Source organism: Capricornis sumatraensis, chromosome 15, assembly GCF_032405125.1.
Source record: "Capricornis sumatraensis isolate serow.1 chromosome 15, serow.2, whole genome shotgun sequence".
Taxonomy (NCBI): domain Eukaryota; kingdom Metazoa; phylum Chordata; class Mammalia; order Artiodactyla; family Bovidae; genus Capricornis; species Capricornis sumatraensis.
This window is the reverse complement of record NC_091083.1, coordinates 5,909,365-5,932,580: the sequence shown is the minus strand read 5'-3', so window position 1 is coordinate 5,932,580 and position 23,216 is coordinate 5,909,365. Positions and strand designations below refer to the sequence as shown.

General features: G+C 42.3%; 1 protein-coding gene across 4 annotated transcripts in view; it reads right to left on the bottom strand.

Annotated features, from left to right (window-relative positions):
* Positions 1–23,216, bottom strand: part of PLCB4 (phospholipase C beta 4) — a 187,734-nt gene that overhangs the window by 153,936 nt on the left and 10,582 nt on the right. For all 4 annotated transcript variants that reach the window (XM_068987745.1, XM_068987747.1, XM_068987746.1 and 1 more), the window contains exons 2-4: positions 4,908–4,988; positions 3,552–3,611; positions 1,956–2,099 (exon numbers count right to left, since the gene is read on the bottom strand). In XM_068987745.1, coding sequence (XP_068843846.1) covers positions 1,956–2,099; positions 3,552–3,611; positions 4,908–4,988 — 285 coding nt within the window. The remainder of the gene's footprint in view (positions 1–1,955; positions 2,100–3,551; positions 3,612–4,907; positions 4,989–23,216) is intronic.

The window sequence follows — 23,216 nt, the reverse complement described above, 5'->3', positions numbered from 1 at the left end:
CATCTAAATATCTGTCTGATTAACAAGACTTTCTCTTTCTGGGTGATCAGCATGGACTTCTGGGATTGAATGTTGCTATGGCAAAGAGCAACCAGAAAGACCTTTGTAGCAAATTATATAAGTGTGCACTAGAAACAACGCTTGTTTAGATCAGCAGGGTTCAAGAAACCATCCAAATGGGTGTTGATCTGAGCACCGTAATGAAAGAACAATATTGAAAGCAACATCTGTTTTCCCAAAGCGAGCTGATCTGGAAAAGCAGCATAAAACCAACCAAGCCATACACGTGCAGAAGCAAAGGCTCTCATGTTGCGTGAAGCGTCCATTCCTGCCTGGGCCCAGAGCCACAGTCGGGAGCTCCTCAAACTTTACTGCACATACGAGTCACTGGGTGGAGGGGCGGGGGCGGGCATGGTTGTTAGTAATGAAGATTCTGGATCTGTAGGTCTGTGTGGGCCTGAGACTCTAATGTGCAGGGAGTTCCCACTGAGGCGTGTGCAGCTGGAAAGTAGACCACACTTTGTGAGTGAAGGTGAAAGAGTCTTGATGGTCTCAGTATCTGTAGAACTCAATTCTGCACCCCTTGATTCTGGGTTTCTCATCTCAATTTCATCGAATAATCTCACCTGGATATTCCCTGAGGGCTCTAAAGTTCAATATTTCTAATGATGGCCTTTCTCATTCAGCCCTGCACTGAGCTTCTACTTGCAGGGTCAATGGGAAAGTAAAACGCCCGCCTCCCAAGCCCCCAAACCCAGACCTCTGCCATGGGAGAGCAGGGGCCCAGGCCTCTTCACACATTTTATGCAAAGATAATGGTGCTGTGTCCACAGGTAATACTGCCTGAAGACAGACAACTTGCAGAAGAGTGCATGACATTCAAGGCTTTCTACTTTGGGCAACATCGCTTTGAGACTCACTTGCCAGGGCAATGGTAGGCTGGTTATGGTACTAAGATGGATCATAACCCAATACTTTCATAGCTTACAGGCAGGGTGGGTATCAATTATCTAGACGAGCACGAACAGGGTAACCACAGGCATATGCAGCAACTGAAATGCAGTTCATCCGAATAGAAAACACGTATTATATTTTGACGACTTTGTATGAACAGAAGAATGTAAAATATGTTAACTGATTTTATATTGATTTCATATTAAAATGACCTATTGGGTTACAAAATGACATACCAGAATTTTAAAAGATACATGCATCCCTATGCTCAGAGCAACATTGCTTACAACAGCCAAGACATGGAACCAATCTAAATGCCCATTTATAGAGGAATGGATAAAGAAGACGTGGTACATTCACACAGTGGACTGCTACTCAGCCATGAAAAGGAATGAAATAAGGCCATTTGCAGCAACATGGATGGACTTAAGAAATGATCACACCAAGTGAAGTCAGCCAGGCAGGGAAAGGTAAATACCATATGGTATCACTTCTATGTGGAATATAAAATAATGAAATTAATTTTACCTGTGGCTACCAGAAAAAATTAAACTGCATCTGTGGCTTGCATTATATTTCAGCTGGGTAGTGCTGATCTAACCCTTTGCTAGTCAAACTGTGGTTCTCAGACCAGCAGCATCAGCATCAACTGGGAGCTTGTTAGAAAGGGAGAATGTGTCCTCACCTCAGACCTACTGAATCAGAACCTGCATTTTTACTAAATCCCAGATGATTCTTGTGTACTTTCTGGTTAGAGAGGTTCCTACAACATATCACAGTCAGTGTTCAGGCTGCTGGTATTCATGAGTGACATGGTGAAAGGGTACTATGCTTGCTGAATTTTCTAGGGCAACATTCTAGCAAGCAATGGAAACTTTCTTTAAAATTTAAATTAAATTATACAATTCAAAATATATATCAAAATGACATTATACATGAAAAATTATGTGCACCACACATGTCCATATGGGAATGGAAGGAGGTTGTGTCACGGAGGATACCTTAGTTATTTCTGGATTTTCAGCCACCATGTACGTGAAACTGATGTTCACCAGATCTGCACCACTGCAGACACAAACTATCCGCCCTTCCAGATCATTTTCTGATTTGCCAAGAGCTTCAAGAGCAGCCAAAATTTTGGGATCCTATAGAGGTAAACAGATAGGAAAAAATACATTAGATCACAGAGCATAGAAAAAGAAACTACATTTGACGTAAAAACATCCAGTAAAGCAAATTCTTCTTCGTATCTAAAAATGTCCAGATATCTAGTGTTATTCTAAAACTCATATAGGTAAAATCTATAACACTACTACTCTATAACATTACTGGAACTCACCTGGTAAGAAAGGTACGATACAGTTATTGATTTAGAAGGTGGGGAGGCAGGGTCCTCCTTTCAATCGAGAGTTATAGTTATTGGAGGACGTGAACTATGGCAATAGGACTCAAAGGCTCTGCCTGAGACCTGACTGTGTCTGCAAAGGTCAAAGGGGTTTCTCACAGAGGTCACTGGGGATTCATGCACACATGCAGGGCATTGCCACAGTCAGCAACCTCAAGCTGTTAAAAAGTGAGATTGAGTCTTTCAATAGCCTGGACACAAAGAATGAACATGTGCATCTCCAGGAGCCCTGGCCTCCTCATTTGGAATGAAAACTGCGTAAGTTTGCCCTAATTAGCAAATAAAATAGTGGCTTTGCCCTCTGAAAGAACTCAGGGGAAAATGCCAAGGTGGTTACACAGAGATTTTAAACTAACATTGAAGAGGGCCACTAACAAAAACCAAACCCAAAGTGAGGAACATCATTTTGTTTTGAACATCTAAAAATCTGCAAACCTGCAGAAAAGGGAATACAGGCTGTGCTGGAATATTCTAGGAAAAACCCATCTTTTAAATTCCTGGCGCAAATAGCTTTTCATTCAAACGAATCAATCACTGTGAAGAAGGCTTATGTATGTGCTCTGCCATTCTTTTTCTCTCAGAGGCAAACTGAGCCTTCAAGGTGAGCCGGGGTCTGCGTGCACAGGTGCACAAATATGGAACTACCCGAGTCATCTAAATTTCCACAGCAGCCATGGACCAGAAGTGACTCACTGTTTGCTGCAAAAGAAGGTGGGGATAGGGGGAAGGCGTGCTTGCCAGATTAATTTCTGAGTTAAGGGAACAGTTTATTTCGATGTTCATATCACACAAGAGTCATGATTTTCAAAGGTTAATAACAATTTCTAATATAATTAAACCCAATGCACTCCAAATCACCCAACCATTACAGATGAGATTTCTAAACTGTATCTGTTCTTCATTTCCAGCTGATGATTTGGGGGCAGTAATGGGCCTCCCTGGTGGCTCAGTGGTAAGGAATATGCCTGCAAGGCAGGAGACAAGGTTTCGACCCCGGGTCAGGAATATCCTCTGGAGAAGGAAATGCAACCCACTCTGGTACTCCTGCCTGGGAAATGCCATGGAAGAGTAGCCTGCCAGGCTACAGTCCTTGGGGTCACAAGAGTTGAACACGAATGAGTGACTAAACATCAGCTGAGGGGTTACACAACAGTCTGTGTCTAGAAGAACAACAAACACCAAGCGTGGGTACCTTTGGTGTGGCTCCCAGCCGAACACTGTTGATGAGGGAACATTCTAGCACCTGGCCTTCCTGCAAAGAGAGCACATAACATAGCAGTGAGTCTAAATTCTGCCAGACCTACAGCACAGACAGGTGATTTGCAAATGTTTGTGATGATGAAGGCAATGCTAATTCGAGTGAGGCAGAAGCAGGATTAAAAACAAGTAATAACAACAATAATAATTTTCAACAATCAAACATAGTCAAGATATTTTCAAACCAAACTTTGGTCCATTCACATGTGTGAAGTAAAACCAATACACTGACACTGGGTTGTGGTGAAGGAAAGCGCAGTGTTTACTGTAAGGCTCTAGGCAGGGAGAACGGGTGGCTCGCGCTCTAAAACCCTGAACTCCCCAAAGCAAAGGGTTTCAGCAAAACAACTTGAAGGGGCAGCTGAGGCAGGGATATTGCCGGGTGTACAATCAGCTAGTGCACAGTTCTCTGACTGGCTGATGGTGAGATAACATGGGGGTTCACAGGGGTGAACATTATTAATCCTGAGGCTCCAGGAGGCTATGTTCTTATGGTCATCAAGTAATTAAATGCTTCCATTGGGTGGGGGGTTTAGGATCTGTGAAATAACTCAGGAAATGTGCATCAGATATGATCTAGGAACTTCAGAGAGGGGCCAAAGCAGCGGATATCGGGGAGGGGTCTGTTCTGGGAAGGCCTCATAGCATCCTGCCTGGTTGCAGAGACCCCAAACATTCCATTCTATATGCATATATACACACACATATAAATGTAGACTGCAACTCTGAACAAGTACAAAATGTTACTTTTATATATGTAATATTGTGATTACTGCCATGTATATTATTAAATATATGTGTGTACATGAAATATTAGTGGGACTATACTAACTTAAACTCTGATTCTACTCTTCAGAAATTCAGCTCAGAGGTTCACAAAATGTGGACGCTGTGCCATGTGTTAAGGACTGGAAAGTGCCCTTAAATGCACCTCTGAGACTTTAGCTTGAATACCTCTCTTCTGGGAAATCTTTCTAGCTCCCAAGATTTAAACCAGACTTGCCTGCTTTTAAGCTCCTGTAACCTGACCTTCTCTTTCCCAACTCTCAATGTCTTGTAACTTTCTTTCTTTTGGATGCCCGACTTTGATTCTAGGCTGGAATGTATAAGGATCACATCCTTGACCACTACTATGTCCCCAACACCTGGCACACGGAAGCACATTTTTAAAAGTCTTGAATGAATGAGTAAGTGTGGGGTCCGTGCCTGCAAGGGGCTTTTGGTCACTTGTGGAGAAATGAAATGCCTTCACCCTGAGAGCAAAAAGGAGCAACTTGTTTTTGTGCCATACCTTGCCTTCACTTCTCCAGGTCAGAAAGAAGCCAAATTCATCTACTTTGAAGAGGCAGTTGGGTTCAAACACAAAGGATTCCTGTGAAAAAGAAATGTGTTGATATGCATGACTCACACCATTTTGAATCTAATAAAAATGCAAATATCTTTTAGCATCTAAACAAGAGACAAATGCATCCTGAATCTAAGGACCACATTTCTCATTATATTATGTAACATTTTCATTTTGAAAATTTCTTGCATTCATTTTTACATTGAAAGACTGATCAATTTTATACAGCATCTTCCTTTAAGGCAGTTTTAGAACAAAACACACTAATGCTCTGAAGGTAAATAGAGGGGAAGTTTTCTCTAAGATCTCGGGAAAAAGAGCTCCCGGAAAGAAGGACTCCCGGGTTTCAGCCAACTGGGCTCACTCCACACAAGAGGAATTGTTGCTGGTCTCTAACATAATATCAGAAATCAGGAGATAATTTTTTTTTTTTAATCACTGGTTTTTTTTTTTTTTTTTTTGTCTACAGAATTCTGCATTCAGAGGTTTACTCGGATAACTCCTGAGCTTTCTGCTTTAATATCCAATCTCATTGGGTGTTCCATAAACCAGGACTTCAGCAAGATTTTGAGCTACTCAAAGCGTAGTCCTGGGAGCAGCAGCATCAACCTCACTTGGGAGATTGACTGCACTGGCGGAATCTAGGGCTCCAGGCCAGACAGACTGAATCAGAGTCTCTGGGGTGGGAACCAGAAATCTGTGTTCTAACAAGCCCTCCAGGTGATTCTAATACACAGTAAAAATCTAAGAACCACTGCTGTGGACATCAGTATCAGATAAAGATGGAATGTTAGCCAAATGCAGGGGCCCCACAGCAGCTAAGTTGTATTTCCCAAAGGATTCCTGGTCTAGCAAGAAAGCACCATTGTTCTTAAAAACTTCAGGCAAGTTCTATGTAAATGAGAGCAAAAGGGCCCCCAGGAAATGAACCCAGATGCCCTCTGCCCTCTGCCTGCATTACATCAAGACTTGGCACTCACATGTCAACAAATCCACTTCTCGTGACCTAAAGGACTTGTCCTCCTAGATAATTATAACACTGCTATAGGAACTGCCTGGCAAACAGGAACGGTGTGTGACTTCAAACAAAGAGACAGCAATCACTGGATTAAGATTTTAAGCATAGTCCAGACTCTCAATTCAAACCTTATTTTTCTAAATTTCAAGGAAGTAGCAACATTTATCAAAGTAAATCCAATGTCAATGTTACATTTTAGAGTCCCAGGAGCCCTGAACAAAAATTTGTGTAGTTTTCTGACAGGTGAAGACTTATCATGGGCAAGCAGTCACCGCGATGAATAAGATGAAGGAAGGGCATTATGTGACTTTTGTTTATGGAATAAAAATCCAGTTCTGCCACTTATTATTTACTTTCTCCAACAAAGACTCTAAGTCTCAGAATTCTTATCTAGGAAATATTTACACCTACCTTTTAGGGAATGAAATTAGGTGATAAAGGCAAAGCACTTTTACATTTTACCATGAATGTGAGTCACGCTGTTACACAGTTCAGCAAGTGGTAGCTACCATCCTTTATCCCTAGTTCAAGTTTACATTTGTGGTAGCAAATTACTAACAATGTGAATTTGTCAATATGTAACGTTTTCGACCCACAGAAATGCACTTCTGGATGGTTCAGCTTTTTAGGAATGGTTTGACCCAGAAGTGGACACTTTCGATGGGTCTTAGAGGATGAGCAGCAGTTATCCAGGTGAAGCAACATGGCAGGCATGCAGGACTGCTGACCGTAGGGGCTTCGGAGGAGGGGATGTGCTAGGCCCATCTTAAGGGGATGATGGAGATGAGACTAGACACATTAATAAGGCTAGATCGAAGGGTGGGAGACATCATACAAAAAGGTATTAAACGTAACCCCGAAGATCTTGAATCACTACTGATTGAGAAACGAGAATAATCAAACTATGAGAATGAACACACTGTAGAATACTTTCCAAGCAATATCTTAATGGTAATAAAGAATTTCAGTGTTCAAAAGTATGACCTAAAATGGCGTTTACAGAGCAGACCTACAATGAATCAGCTACCATCATTATTTATTTATGTGCACCCGATCCAATTCCAAATAGGGATTTGGAATGATCTAGGAAATATACATGATAAATAAGAATGATTTTCCAGTTTATTTTCAGGTGGAACTTACAGTTCCTTGGCCTCCTTAACGGCAAAGTTTTTATCTTTCTTCCTCTCTCAGTTACTTAGTACCCTCTGACTTTACCATTACTGCCTGGGAATTTGGATTCCTAACATCCAATTCTTGGATCAGCTGATGCTTTTAACCCCTAGCTCTACAGTCTTCACTCTGCTATATTAATCTGAGTTCCTACAACTTCCTACTTATTAATCCTGCCCACCTCTTGCTAACCACCAGGCTTCCCTTGCTTTTACTTCCATCCTTGTCTAGTTTATTTCCGTGGGCCAACATTACAATCACTTCCTCACAGACACCTTCAACTTCTATGTCTCACGTTCCGTTTTCATGGCCAAAAAACTAAGTCCATCCTGTCCGTTTTTTAATCACTAAATTTGATGGAGAAAATCACAAAACTGGATTGTCTGGCTTTGGTTTAAATTCAAGATTATAAACTTAAAATGGATACTCCACATGACTTTCAACCTTATAATTCTTTCTTTTAAAGTTCCCCACCCTTCAAAAGGATTATCTCAGTGCTTCTCAAATTCCTTACTCCTAGCCGATCACGGAGCTTCATTGATTAAATACAGGAAACTCATCATATGAGAACTTCCTCCATCCTTCCTCCTAATAACGTATGCTTTCGCCCATCAAAGGTCAGTCCCTCTGCTTCTGCTCCAGATTCCATCCTCTTTCACCTACACAAGGATTTCAGTCTTCTATGAATCATCATCTGATACACATCAGTTTTTCTCTCTGTGAGATCATTCCTATCAGCACCCAAATAAGTCCCAGCCATCCCCACCTACGCCTTCACTTACTCCCTCATGTCTCTGATCCATTTTAAGGGCATAGTATCTTGAAGAGTTTGTCCTCAGCCACTGTCTCTACATTTCTCTTACATACCATTTCTGACCAATTCCATCGGCCCTCTGTTCCTCCCACTTGCTAACATTTTTCTGCCAGGTTTACCGTGACTCACCTTCATCCTGCCATACGCAGGGCACACTTAGATTTGCTCTCCTACATGTTCAACATGACAACTTCTTACAAGATCCACAGAAGTCAGCTCTGGGGATTGTTATCTATGTTCTGAGACCGCCTTTAATGCTAAAGCTTTAACACCATCTACTTCTTGATGACTCCCAAATTTATAGTAGCAGCCCTGTCCTCTCTGGGTTCTCAGTTCAGACATCTAAGTCTCTTCTTGACTTCTTCACATGAATGTCTACAAATTAACGCATCCATAACCAAATTCTTTATTCCTCACCCTTTTCCCCCCAGCCTTTCCATCACAAGACATTCTGGGCTCAATACTTGTCACTAATGTCCTGATTTACTGAAACTACAATCATCCTTGACTTTCCATTAACAAGTCCATTTTCAGAGCATCCATCTCCACCACCACCACCTTGGTCCAGAGCATCACCATCTTTTTCATAGATTGATCAACTGAGTTCTACTCTTTCCTTCACAGCAGCCAGACTGATTCTTCAAATAGTGAAGCCATTTAATAGATCCCCATCATATTTAGGAGAAAATCCCAACTCCTAACTTGAACGGTTTTATGAAGACCTACAAGACCTTTTAGAACTAACACCCAAAAAAGATGTGCTTTTCATTATAGGGGCCTGGAATGTAAAAGTAGGAAGTCAAGAAACACCCGGAGTAACAGGCAAATTTGGCCTTGGAATGCGGAATGAAGCAGGGCAAAGACTAATAGAGTTTTGCCAAGAAAATGCACTGGTCATAGCAACCACCCTCTTCCAACAACACAAGAGAAGACTCTACACATGGACATCACCAGACGGTCAACACCGAAATCAGATTGATTATATTCTTTGCAGCCAAAGATGGAGAAGCTCTATACAGTCAACAAAAACAAGACCAGGAGCTGACTATGGCTCAGATCATGAACTCCTTATTGCCAAATTCAGACTGAAATTGAAGAAAGTAGGGAAAACCGCTAGAACATTCAAATATGACTGAAATAAAATCCCTTATGATTATACCATGGAAGTGAGAAATAGATTGAAGGGCCTAGATCTGATAGACAGAGTACCTGATGAACTATGGAATGAGGTTCGTGACATTGCACAGGAGACAGGGATCAAGACCATCCCTATGGAAAAGGCCTGGCGTGCTGCGATTCATGCGGTTGCAAAGAGTTGGACACGACCAAGTGACTGAACTGGACTGAGCATGGGCTAAAAGGTCCTGTGTAATCTGGGTCTTAGAGCCCTGATCACACATCATTTCCTATCTGTGTTTTCCTTCTTGTTCACTACACCCATCAGTACTCTTGTCCTTAAGGGTACTTCTTAAGCTCTTCTATCCTCAGGCCCTTTGCACTGGCTGTTCCTCCTTCCTAGAAGTCTCTTCCTACTTACTATCTTTAGCTTCTCTTCATCCTACAGGCCTCACCTTAACTTTTCTCTCTTCAGAGGGGATATTTCCTTGACCTCCCTAATAGGTCTCTCATTTTATTTTCTAAGATACTTGATTATTTCTTTGCTTGCAACTAACACAGTCTGCAATTACTTCATTTCTTTGTTTATTGATTCATGGTTTGGTTCCTACACCAGAGTTTAACCTCCATGAGGGCAGAGTCCTTGAAACTTTCCTGTTCACCTTTGTCCTCCAAGCAGCTAGCACACCAAAGACATACTGAAAGTAAATTCATGCACCAAAAATTTAAATGAATTATTTTTTTTCAAAGGTACTTCATAGCAGGCCAATATGTAAAATGTAAACAAGAAGTCACTCAAGTTGAGGAGGTTGCAGCAGGCCCCCCTAAGGGTGAGTCTCTGGAGGGCTCCCTTGAAGAGACAGACAATAAGGCCACCAATGGTTAGGCTGACTGCCTGGCAAAGCAGAAGCTTTTTCTAATTCATTCGAGCTCATCTTAGAGGTTGGGTATGGTTTTGAGGCACCTCCTAGGAATCCCTTTCGGAACAGGAGAACTGTCTGAATGCCCCTACCAAGATTATTTTCAAAACGGGATAAGAACCACAGGCAAGGAGAAGAAAAATAAAGCAAACTTGCAAAATAAGGACAAAGTAAAAGATGAGCTTTCAGAAATTTTTGTTAAAAGGTCCTACACAGTGAGAATAAGATGCCTCATTGGCTCTGGGCTCCCTAGAAACAAAAGCAAAAGGGGAAAATATCATTTGCTAGGAGCCCATACAATTCATAGATAAAAATATCAGATGTTAGGAGAATCAACTGCCAGAACAGAAATTCTCTAGTGAGACACTTAAGGAGCACCGAGAGATGCTCATGACAAGGTTTCCAACAAAACCCACAATAAGTTTGTCCTGTGACCGGAAAATCCTTGGACCAAATGGGTTGAAAGTATCCATGGAAATGAGAGCACAAATCTGAGGGGTGTGTGCCAGTCGGTTGAAAGGAACTGAAACCCAACTCGTTTAGATTTCTCTGCGCCTCCCACTAACAGGACCGCCAGACCTGCTGTGAGCAAAGGCACCCAATCTCCATTCTTCTTCCACAACAGCAGCTGTAAACGCCACACAGGCACCTGATCACCAGAACCTGGGCTGCAGCCCCATGACCACACTGAGCAATGATAGCCCCAGCTCCCTTGTCAGGAAAATCCCTCTCCAGACTCGAGTGTGGCCGGGGAGATAAAGGAACTGGGTCCTTTCTCCCTCACAAACTTGTTGGTTGGCAGTTAACAAACGGTAGTAGGATTCTCCGATAAGGATGCAAAGCGTAACGGAACTTCTTCCTGGTGCTCAGAAGTTCTCTTCTCCCAAGACTTAATTACAGATGGTTTAAGTATTGGAGCTTCAGCTTCAGCATCAGTCCTTCCAGTTAATATTCAGGGTTAATTTCCTTTAGGACTGACTGGTTGGATCTCCTTGCAGTCCAGGGGACTCTCAAGAGTCTTCTTCAGAACCACAATTTGAAAGCATCAGTTCTTTAGGACTCAGCCTTTTTATGGTCCAGCTCTCACAGCCACACATGACTACTGCAAAAACCATAGTTTAACTATGTGGAGATTTGTCAGCAAAGTTGATTTCTCTGCTTTTTAATGTGCTATCTAGATTATGTCATAGCTTATCTTCCCAAGAAGCAAGCGTCTTTTAATTTTGTGGCAGCAGTCCCTCCCCAGTGATTTTGGAGCCCAAGAAAATAAAATCTCACTCTTTCCACTTTTTCCATATCTATTTGCCATGAAGTGATAGGACTGGATTCCATGATCTTAGTTTTTTGAATGTTGAGCTTTAAGCCAACTTTTTCACTCTCTTCTTCCATCGTCATCAAGAGGCTCTTTAGCTCTTTCTGGCTTTCGGCCATTAGCGTGGTATCATTTGCATATCTGTGGTTATTGATATTTCTCCTGGCAATCTTGATTCCAGCTTGTGATTCATCCAGCCCAGCATTTCAAATGATGTGCTCTGCATTGAAGTTAAATAAGTAGGGTGACAATACACAACCTTGACATACTTCTTTCCCAATTCTGAACCAGTCCATTGTGCCATGTCTAATTCTAACCGCTGAATCTTGTCATACATACAGATTTCTCAGGAGACAGTAAGCTGGTCTGGTATTCCCATGTCTTTAAGAATTTTACACAGTTTTGTTGTGATCCACAGATCACCATCTGATGTGAAGAGCTGACTCATCAGGGTCTTTACCCTGATGCTAGGAAAGATTCAGGGCAGGAAGAAAAGGGGGTGACAGAGGATGAGACGATTGGATGGCATCCCTGACACAATGGACATGAGCTTGACCAAGCTCCGGGAGACAGTGAAGGACAGGGAAGCCTGGCATGCTGCAATTCATGGGGTCCCAAAAAGCTGGGCATGACTTAGCGACTGAACACTAACAATTTCTGCATCACAGTTGACTTTGGGATGTGGAAGAAACACGCATAAATAAGCATGAAGCTCATTTCATGAACACTCAAAACTACTGGGCAGGTTACACTGGTCCAGCAGGTTACACTGGTCCAATAGACCTGATCCAAATGTGGCTGGACGCTCATAGGCTTCTTTGAGCTCTGTCTCCAAAAGCAGGGAAGCAACCTCAACAACAACATCTCACAGGCCACCTGTAGGCACTGCTGGGCTTGATAAACAACCTGCACTCAGTACATTATTACTGATTATCACTGTGACTCACTCTGCTAGAACTGATTATGAGGAAGCATCCAAGAAACAAATATAGTAAATGCCACCACCCCAACCTCACAGATTTTCTCTGAGGTTAGCAAGTCATTCAAGAGGACACAGAAAATAAGCAGCAGAATTACGTCTACATCTGCGTTGAGGCAGGGAGAGCACCTCTGCCACGTGGGTTTTCAGGACGAGCAGCGATACCCTGTGTGCTTTTCTCCCCTGATGCGGATCTAGAGGTCTATATGTGCAGATAACCGAGAGCTGCTGAGCGAGACTCACTGGAAGTGTAGTCAGACTGTGCTCTTCTGTGCCGCAGCCAGCTTCAGCCCACATGCAGCCATCAGAACATAGATCTAGTTCTTCCTTCTTCAAGGACTGTGGGCGAGTAGCGGCCAAAGGACACAGTCTCTGGGTTGGGGACTGTCCTGAGTATCTTGTGTGTGAGTGTGTCCTCTGACCATACTTTTGGACTGTGAGCGGCAATCAAGAGGTTGTTCAGCAAGTATTACAGGGGCTAGAGTGGCTGTCTACCTTGTTTATGTCTATCCACAGAAACAGAAATGAAAAGTTCTCCCCCTCAATAACCAACCGCAAGCATTTAGAAAGGGGATTTCAGGAATGACACAATGGCATACAGTGAATCTTTATTCTGACAACAAACGGCAGGGCTTAATCCCCTCATTTCAATTTATACTGCCCTCAGAAATGAAGATCATCACCTTTCAAAGTGACCTGGCTTGGCGGGGAAGAGTTGTTGAAGGCTGCTGGAAACAAGCAGGAGGAGGGCACAGCATCTTTCCTGATTTTTCATGTTCTCTTTTAAAAAGGAACTGAAACTTGGCCTGATGGTGCTTGTTATTAGCAAGGGCTCTGACACGTCCTTGGCTCTGTGAGAAGCTGGTCAACTAGGGTCTAAATTTGGGAAGAAAAAGGTATTGCTTAAATGAGCTGCCTGAAAGAGTCAAATTCTATTTTTGTCTGCTCGTTTCACGGTCCTGAATAGTTAGGAATCTCTATTTTCTCTTACTTCCAGATAAAGCTGTTGAATCTTTGGGTCTTAACTTTTTAAGGTCTGCCCGTTTGAAACACCAAACTCTGTATCTGTCTTCCTTATCCCTCTCTCTCCTGGAAGCACTCTGTTGAGGGCATTTGGAGGTCCAATCTGAACCCTCAGACTCTGAGAGGGCTCTTGTGTTGCCACAGGGCGCTGGACAGACTCCCTGATGCTTGCCAGACAACACTTGAAGAAATTCTTCCTAAGGTATTTGGCAACTGCCTCTCAGATTGCAGAAAGAAGAAGAAAGTCAACAAGACATGCTTTTAGATGAAGTGCGTGGTCACTCAAGAAAGCCTCTTTCTTGGGCAGAAAAACTGTCATATTAGTCAAAACAATTGCTATAATAATTATAAGAAGGAAAAATTAAAGACCAACTTATTTGGAGCCAGGGAGGAAAAGAAATGCTTTTGTAACAAACATTTACAACAAATTTATACATCACCATTATCCCTCAGCCACCCCCTGCCCCACGTCCCACCCCAGAGATTCTCTGCTTGAGCCGACTTGTCAGGCCCCTCTGAACCTGCTTCCCAGTTAGGCTTTGAGTTCTGGACTTCCACGTCTGTCTTTACACTGCCCAGCATTAGCAAGAACTCTGCCGAGTTGCTTTAGCCAGAATCCCCCAACTCAGGATCTGATCAGCCTTTATATCTGACCTGGTTCTTCAACCTCCACCGCCTCCCAGGAGATTCTGATCACCCTGGCTTGCCTGAAGCAGGAATTCTACTCAGGTGGTTTAGCCAAAATCTCTCCTTAGCCTGGATGTTTCCTTTTAGCAATTTTCCACCCACTGACTACCCTACCTGCTCCCTGGGTACAAATTCCTTTTCGTTATTTTTGAAGTTGGGCTCAATTTCTCTCCTCTGCTGGCAAACTCCCTTTGTGGTGGTCTCCTGAATACAATCTGTCTGATTATTTTTTTTAATTTTTATTTTTTGGCCACCCTTCACAGCATGCAGGATCTTACATCTCCCACGAGGGATCAAACCCACACCTGCTGCATTGGCAATGTGGAGTGTTCACCACTGGACCACCTGGGAAGTCTACCTTATTTTTTTAACAAATGTCATGAATAACATTTTACTCATCATCTCCCCCTCCAAAAAAAAATTCTTTGTGCTTTACAGAAGTGCTTGCAACGTGACTATAAGCTAGTAAATACTTCTTTTCAGTAAACCACTTCTAATAAAAACACAATCAGTTCCAGAATAATAAACTATAATGATTAAGGGATTAGACATATAGTAACATTCAAGACATATATATCTGAAGAGACTGATCCAAGAAATAATATTTTGAACTATGGCCAAGTACGAGTCAGCAGTGGAATAGAGTCACTGAAAGGAAAGGAATCTCAAATGACTTCTATGGAATTTCCCTTTGAATGTCAACATAGCCCACTTAAATAGTCCAGCTTGTAAAAATGCTTTATCTTGATATTGGCCACATGAGATGTCATTCCTTTCCCAATTTTATCTTCTGACACAGCTTATGTGTAGGTTTCCAGGGTGCACAGTCCCCACCGGCCCTAAGGGCCAATCCTGACTCTATTACTTTTTATCGTGTCTCCAAGAGCTGCAGAAATCACTCGAACAGGCACAGGAGGACCATAGCTACCAACCAAGAGAATCCTGAGCGAGACTTGGGTTCAGAAAATTGCAGTGCGAAGGTTTAGCACGTGACCCTCCTACCTTGACAGAAGGATTGCTGCAGGAAATGGGTCATCTCGGGACAGAGGCCAAGAGGCACTTGGGAGAGTAGGAGATGGATTACAGGAAACACCTCTAGAGAGAAGCAGGAGAAGACGACGCAGGGGCAGGCAAGGAGTACCTGCACACCACGAGGCACCCGTGAAAGGAGAGGTGAGGAAGAGGACTGGGGAGGAAGGGTCTCAGATCCAGCACACTCCCAGACCATCTCCACCAGGTGGACGGGAGCCTGGAGCAAGGACTGCCCGCCAGAGGAGCCTTGGGTAGAGCAGCAAAGGGCAGGCCGCAGGCTCGGCCACACCACTCACCGGCCTGAGCCGCTGCTGACAGCTGCAGGGGTGAGCACGCTGCAGCTGGAGGCCGTCCACTGCCTGCACTCTGAGATGGTTCTGTCTCGGAGGGAGATATCAAGGGCACAGCCCTACGGATGCCACAGAGGGGATCTCTGGCTAACTCTTCTCCAGGTCCTCCTAAAGGAGTCTGGTTCTGGTTTCTTAAGACCCTTGAATGTCCTTAGGAACTTTTTAGAAATATTAGGAAACACTTAAATAACAAGCAATTTGAGTCCCAGATATGTAAGCAACGAATTGCTAGATCATCAGAGATGCTTATTAAATACCTGAGTTGAATGAGTTCCAGGCCTGAGACATAGTAGTAAATAAAAACAGTATTATCTCTTTCTGGCTTTCTCTTGTAGAGGGGGATTTTGACAAAGAACACTAGGCAAATAAATAATATATCAGGAATGGATACATGTGAAGATCAAAAGTCTAAAAAGTATGTGTGTGTATATGTGCGTGCACCTTTTTTTAAGTAAGGTGATCATGAAGGTCTTTTGGATGAGGTGAACTTGGGGAAGACTGGAATGAAGTGAAGAAGTAAGCTGTGAGAACTGATGACGAGTGGGGAAGAACAGTCAGAGCAGAAGCTACAAGTACACAGGCCCTCATATTTTCAGGGAACATCAGTGGCACAGTGAAGTGATAGGGGCTGTGTAGGGGGCCTGAGAACCGACGAGGACGACTCTGGAAGTTATTCTGAATAAGGTAGGAAGCCACTGACCTTTTAAAGCAGAAGAGGGGTACACTCTAACTACATTCTAAAAAGATCCATCCAACTTATTTCCTCATAATGGTGCAGTGGGGTAGGTATTAGTACCCCCATTTTAAAGACAAGGAAGCTTAGTGCCAAGTGAGTTAAAGACTGGTCAGATATCTTGAGCAGCAAAGTCGAATTGAAGCTATTTCTGTTTAACTGCAAAGCCATGCCCTTAACCAAACTATGTGTATTTCAAACTCTTCACGAAAGAGCTCTGGCAATGATTTAACCTGAAATACCACTGAATACAAACCCTCTCTTTATCTGGGAGCAATATCCTGGCAACTTGGCTCTGGTGAGTATCCAAAGTTGAGACACTCATCTGCCCTTTTAGGTACTTGGAAAAGGACCGTCTGCAGCTAGAGAGCAGCAGCGACAGCACCAAGCGGTCCTCAGGGGGACTCTTTATAGAAAGAAGACGCCTGGCAAGCTATCTGGCTCAGTCCATCCACTTCATTGAATGGCAGGATTTCAAAGCAATTGATTACTATTTATGGTTTTAAGAATAGGTAGTTTAAAAACTACTTATTGTAATTAGTAGGCTTACCAGGTGGTGCTAGTGGTAAAGAACCTGCCTGCCAATTCAGGAGACATAAAAGAGTTGGGTTCGATCCCTGGGTCAGGAAGGTCCCCTAGAGGAGGGTCGAAACCCACTCCAGTGTTCCTGCCTGGAGAATCTCACGGACAGAGAAGCCAGGCGGGCTACAGTCCATAGGGTTGCAAAGAGTCGAACACAACTGAAGTGACTTAGATTGCATTACTATAATTAGTGAGCTTTTTATTAATTTATCAGAATCAATATTCAGGATTAATGACATTAATCCTGAAGATATTTTATGTCTATTTCTATTTATTAAAAGGAAATGTAATAGCACTAGAAACTCTACTCATTATTCTGTAACAACCTATATGGGAAAAGAATCGGAAAAAGGATGGAAATATGTATATGTATAATTGAATCACTTAGCTGTACACATGAAACTAATCCAACATTGTACATCAACTAAGTTCCATATAAATTAAAAATTAAATTAAAAAATAAATGCACATTGTAAATCAACTATACGTCAATAAAAATTTTAATAAATAAATAATTGTAAATTTAAATATTAAAAAATAAATAAAAGGTTTCAGTAAAAAAAGTAAAGTTACATTTCATTCATAGTATTTTTTATCTAATTGTGTGGGGTTTTTCCCTCCCAAAATTTAGACTTGATGGAAAGTTTTTTAACCTTAAATGGTGATTTTCATTGATCACAACATAGAGGTATTAGGGTTTTTAGCAGTGCTTATTTGCTCTTAGGGGAAAATATATGAAAAATACTTTTTTGCCAATTGTCATTTCTTTAACAGAATCAAATTAAAAACTCCAGGCTGTAGTAACATAATAATTATGGTCTAAAATAGATAAAGCAAATTGGTGACTAAACAGTTAAACAGCCTTCATTAATGAATTTCAGAAAGTTTTTCTTTTTCGATAGGTAGGTAGTTTTCTCTTTTTTTGCTCCCAGTCACACATATTTCCAAAAAAGTATTTCAAGAAACACCTGGAGTAACAGGCAAATTGGCCTTGGAGTACAGAATGAAGCAGGGCAAAGGCTAACAGAATTTTGCCAAGAAAATGCACTGGTCATAGCAAACACCCTCTTCCGAAACACAAGAGAAGACTCTACACATGGAAATCACCAGATGGTCAATACTGAAATCAGACTGATTATACTTTTTGCAGCCAAAGGTGGAGAAGCTCTATAGTCAGCAAAAACTAGACCAGGAGCTGACTGTGGCTCAGATCATGAACTCATTATTGCCAGATTCAGACTTGAACTGATGAAAGTTGAGAAGACCACTAGATCATTCAGGTATGACCTAAATCAAATTCCTTTTGATTATACAGTGGAAGTGACAAATAGACTCAAGGGATTAGATCTGATAGACAGAGTGCCTGAAGAACTATGGACGGAGGTTCGTGACATTGTACAGGAGGCAGGGATCAAGATCATCCCCAAGAAAAAGAAATGCAAAAAGGCAAAATGGTTGTCTGAGGAGGGCTTACAAATAGTTATGAAAAGAAGAGAAGGAAAAGGCAAAAGAGAAAAGGAAAGATATACCCATTTGAATGCACAGTTCCAAAGAATAGCAAGGAGATCAATGCAAAGTGATCAATGCAAAGAAATAGAGGAAAACAACAGAATGGGAAAGACTAGAGATCTCTTCAAAAAAATTAGAGATACCAAGGGACTATTTCATGTAAAGATGGGCACAGTAAAGGACAGAAATGGTATGGACCTAACAGAAGCAGAAGATATTAAGAAGAGGTGGCAAGAATACACACAAAAACTATAAAAAAAGATCTTCATGACCTAGATAATCATGATGGTGTGATCACTCACCTACAGCCAGACATCCTGGGGTGTGAAGTCAAGTGGGCCTCAGGAAGCATCATAATGAACAAAGCTACTGGAGGTGATGGAATTCCAGGTGACCTACTTCAAATCCTAAAAGATGATGCAGTGAAAGTGCTGCACTCAATATGCCAGCAAATTTGGAAAGCACAGCAGTGGCCACACTATTGGGAAAGGACAGTTTTCATTCTAATCCCAAAGAAAGGCAATGCCAAAGAATGCTCAGACTACCACACAATTGCAATCATCTCACACGCTAGCAAAGTAATACTCAAAATTATCTAAGCCAGGCTTCAACAATACGTGAACCATGAACTTCCAGATGTTCAAGCTGGTTTTAGAAAAGGCAGAGGAACCAGATATCAAATTGCCAACATCTGTTGGATCAGCGAAAAAGCAAGAAAGCTCCAGAGAAACATCTACTTCTGCTTTATTGACTATGCCAAAGCCTTTGACTGTGTGGATCACAAAAAACTGAAAAATTCTTCAAGAGATGGGAATACCAGACCCTCTGACCTGCCTTGTGAGAAACCTGTATGTGGGTCAAGAAGCAACAAGAAGCAACAGTTAGAACTGGACATGGAACAACAGACTGGTTCCAAATTGGGAAAGGAGTACACCAAGTTGTATACTGTCACCCTGCTTATTTAACTTATATGCAGAATATATCATGCGAAATGCTGGGCTGGATGAAGCACAAGCTGGAATCAAGATTGCTGGGAGAAATATCAATAACCTCAGATATGCAGATGACACCACAGTTATGGCAGAAAGCAAAGAGAAACTAAAGAGGCTTTTGATGAAAGTGAAAGAGGAAAGTGAAAAAGTTGTCTTAAAATTCAACATTCAGAAAACTAACATCATGGCATCTGGTCTCATTACTTCATGACAAATAGATGGGGAAATAGCGGAAACAGTGAGAGACTTTATTTTCTTGGGCTCCAAATCACTGCAGATGGTGACTGCAGCCATGAAATTGAAAGACGCTTGCTCTTGGAAGAAAAGCTATGACCAACCTAGACAGCATATTAAGAGCAGAGACATTACTTTGCCAACAAAGTCCTGTCTACTCAAAGCTATGGATTTTCCAGTAGTCATGTACGGATTGTGAGAGTTGGACTATAAAGAAAGCTGAGCGCCAACGAATTGATGCTTTTCAACTGTGGTGTTGGAGAAGGCTCCTGAGAGTCCCCAGGACTGCAGGGAGATCCAACCAGTCCATCCTAAAGGAGATCAGTCCTGGGTGTTCATTGGAAGGACTGATGCTGATGCTGAAGCTCCAATACTTTGGCCACCTGATGCAAAGAACTGACTCATTGGAAAAGACCCTGATTCTGGGAAAGATTGAGGGCAGGAGAAGAAGGGGACAACAGAGGATGAGATGGTTGGATGGTATCACCAACTCGATGAACATGAGTTTGAGTAAACTCTGGGAGCTGGTGATGGACAGACTGGCCTGGCGTGCTGCAGTCCACCACCATCTAGTTAAGTAGTAAGTTTAAGAAGGCAGATGGGCCCCTGGGCTGGAGCTGCTGTTTTCAACTAGAGTAAAACTGAAGCTTTGTTTTCCCTAGTCACTCAGGACAAAGTTAATGGCAGGAGCTGAGCTCTGCTGGACTCAAGAGATGACCACTTGTGAAGTCAAGGAAACCTCCCTGACTGCACAGAAAGGTCCTTGGGGGTTAGAAAGGAGGGGGTGCCACCCCGAAGTAAGTGATACCGAGCTTCCTATAGGCCTCTGCACCAGAATCCATCTTGGCAGAAACATGCTCATGCATCTTAGGGAGGGCCTTAGGACAGGTCACGTGTGAAAAAGAAATGAGATAATTGTACAAAGGTAATCAAAGGCCAGAAGAACCGTCATATATAAACGATCTAAATGCTTCTTTACTGTGCTCCTCCTCATTAGGGAGGACGCCCACACCCTTTCTCTCTGGGTGTGAATTTCTGATTTGTGCATTTGTATTTTGGTCTTTGTTTACTAAATTTTTTCCGTAGTTATTTATTTTTGGCTGTTCTGGGTCTTTGTTACTATGCACGGTCTTTCTCTAGCTGCAGCAAGCAGGGGCTACTCTTCATTGCAGATGGGGGCTTCTCTTTGCTGCAGAGCATAAGCTCTCGGCCTGCAGGCTTCCGTAGCTGTAGCACACAGGCTCAGGCATTATGGCACATGGGCTTACCGTGTGGGATTTTCCCAGACCACGGATGGAACCGGTGAACCCTGCATTGGCAGGTGGATTCTTAACCACTACACTATCAGGGAAGTCTGCTTCTGTCTTAAATAGACGGTTTCCCTGTATGCACTACCACAAGTTGTGCTCTGCTAATAATAATAAACTTTGTACCTGTTTTTACAGTTTTTGCCTCCTTGAAACATTCTTGATTTCAAATGGGGCAAGAGCCAGGATCACTTTGCTTCTAGCCTCTAGCCCGTTGGTGGACTAGCAACTAGAATTCCTAGTTTTCGTTCAGACTACGCAGGATCAATTCCTGGGCAGGGAACTAAGACCCTGCTTCAACATCGCTTACTGCTGTCTCTCAGAGAGCATAAGGCATGAAACATGTCTTCCATAAAAACTACCCAGCCAGAAGTAACAACAAAAACATTCATCATCATTTTTAGGATGAGGGAGTTCACAAGAAATTGAGCTTAAAGAAATACCATTTTCTTACTTGAGAAGGGACTTCAAAATGATTCACTTAAAAATATGCTGTACATTTCCTTTGACTGTTCATTGTTCACACTTGGATGAACTCTTATTAATTTAATGGCTGGGCCACACGCATGAACAGAGTGCCATCCCAAAGAGAATGCCGCCAGGATGTCCTTGGGGCCGCTTCACCATCAGCCTAGAGAACCACAAGGCTGCGCCTATCAACCCTAATTAAAGGACGCACGGGCACGCACTGAGCTCCTGCTCCCCTGAGGTCATAAACAAGGTTTGAAGGAGCAAACACGGTGCCCTTTCCTATTTACACTTCAGATAGGAAAAAAACAAAAAAACAAAGAAACAAAAAACCCCCAAAACTAGCACTGTCCACAGGAAACTAACATAACACTGTAAATCAACTATATTTCAATTTTAAAACATGTTAAAAAAAATAAACAAGCACTGTCATTTTAGCCACTGAATTTTAACTAAGTCCTTTAGCATAGCACAGTGATACTCTAGAAACCTTAGTAACTGCTCCTTATATTTTATTTCGTTGTTGTTGTTCAGTTGCTAAGTCATGTAGGACTCTTTACAACCCCATGGTCTGCAGCACACCGGGCCTCCCTGTCCCTCCCTGTCTCCTGCAGTTTGCCCAAGCTCATGCTCATTGAGTCAGTGATTCTATCCAGCCATGTCATCCTCTGTTGCCCTTTTCTCCTTTTGCCTCCAATCGTTCCCAGCATCAGGGTCTTTTCCAGTGAGTTTGCTCTTCACATACTTATGATTTATTTCTTCTCATGTTGTATTGGTACATTTTGTTTTCAACGGCTCCTTATATATCAAGGCTCCTTAAAAATCAAGCCAGCCCAGATTTCCTCCTCTAGTTTCCTAGTGGACATGTGTCTCTTCTTCCCATAAATAAGTCCTTCCTACGCCCTTGAAGAGCATGAATCTCCAGTATTAAGAGTTTTCCATGAGACTGACTCAGACACTGTTTCACGGGTGAGATGCTTCTATTCCTCCAGAGAATACAATTTTCTTCTATCTCAGTGAACAAATGAAGAAATATAAACGCAGAGAAACCTTACAGAGAGGCAAAAAAAAAAAAAAAAGAAGAAGTGAGACAAACAAATCTAGAGCATCTTAGAAAAGAAAGACAAAGGTAATTGATTATGCAGCAAAAGCTGATGTAATTACAGAGAAAAGAAGAAGAAGTTGAGGATGACTAAACTGAAAATTTAATAAGGCATTCATAAGGGAAAATGATGGAGCTAAAAGTAATTACCCAAAACTGAAAGTATCACCATGACTGTCAAAATTAATGCGCTATTCATTCCTATGTATCCTTATTTGTTGTTCAAGCTAGGTGTCTGCAAACTATAGCCCTGCTTTTGAAAACAAAGTTTTCTTGGAACTTACACTCATCTATGGACTGTTGAATGTTCTATGACTGCTGCCATGCTACAAAATAGTCTTAACAAAGACTGTATGACTTTGCAAAACTTAAAATATATAATATCTGGTCCTTTTCAGAAAAAAGTGTTCTCACCCTTGTTCTATGCCTTTCCAATGTGAAATGACTGGCTACATAAAGACTACCTACGATAACAGTGGTTGATTGCAGAGAGGGCCACACCCCTTCACCCCTCCTGAAACCACACTCCTTGCAAGGTGACTTGGCAGCCCCTTCCAAGGTCCCCACCTGCTTTTGTCTAGAGCAGGCAGCAGAAACAAGCAGGAAAGAGCCTGTCCCATCTGCTTGCAGGAGGCTGACAGACCAAGTAGGGTGGAGATGAGATGGTCCTTCAAGACCATCCTACATCAATCGGCCCCCCAGTTCGACCAGCAAACATTTGAGTGTGCCCAGTCTAGCCCAGATGACTGACCCAGAGAATCAAAGCCCATAATTAATAAATGACCATCAAAATTAATGTGCTATTCATTCTTCTGTATCCTTATTAATAAATGGCTGCTGTCTTACACCACTTAAGGGTGTTAGAACATGCCATCCCAATATATGCCACTTCGCATATGGATTA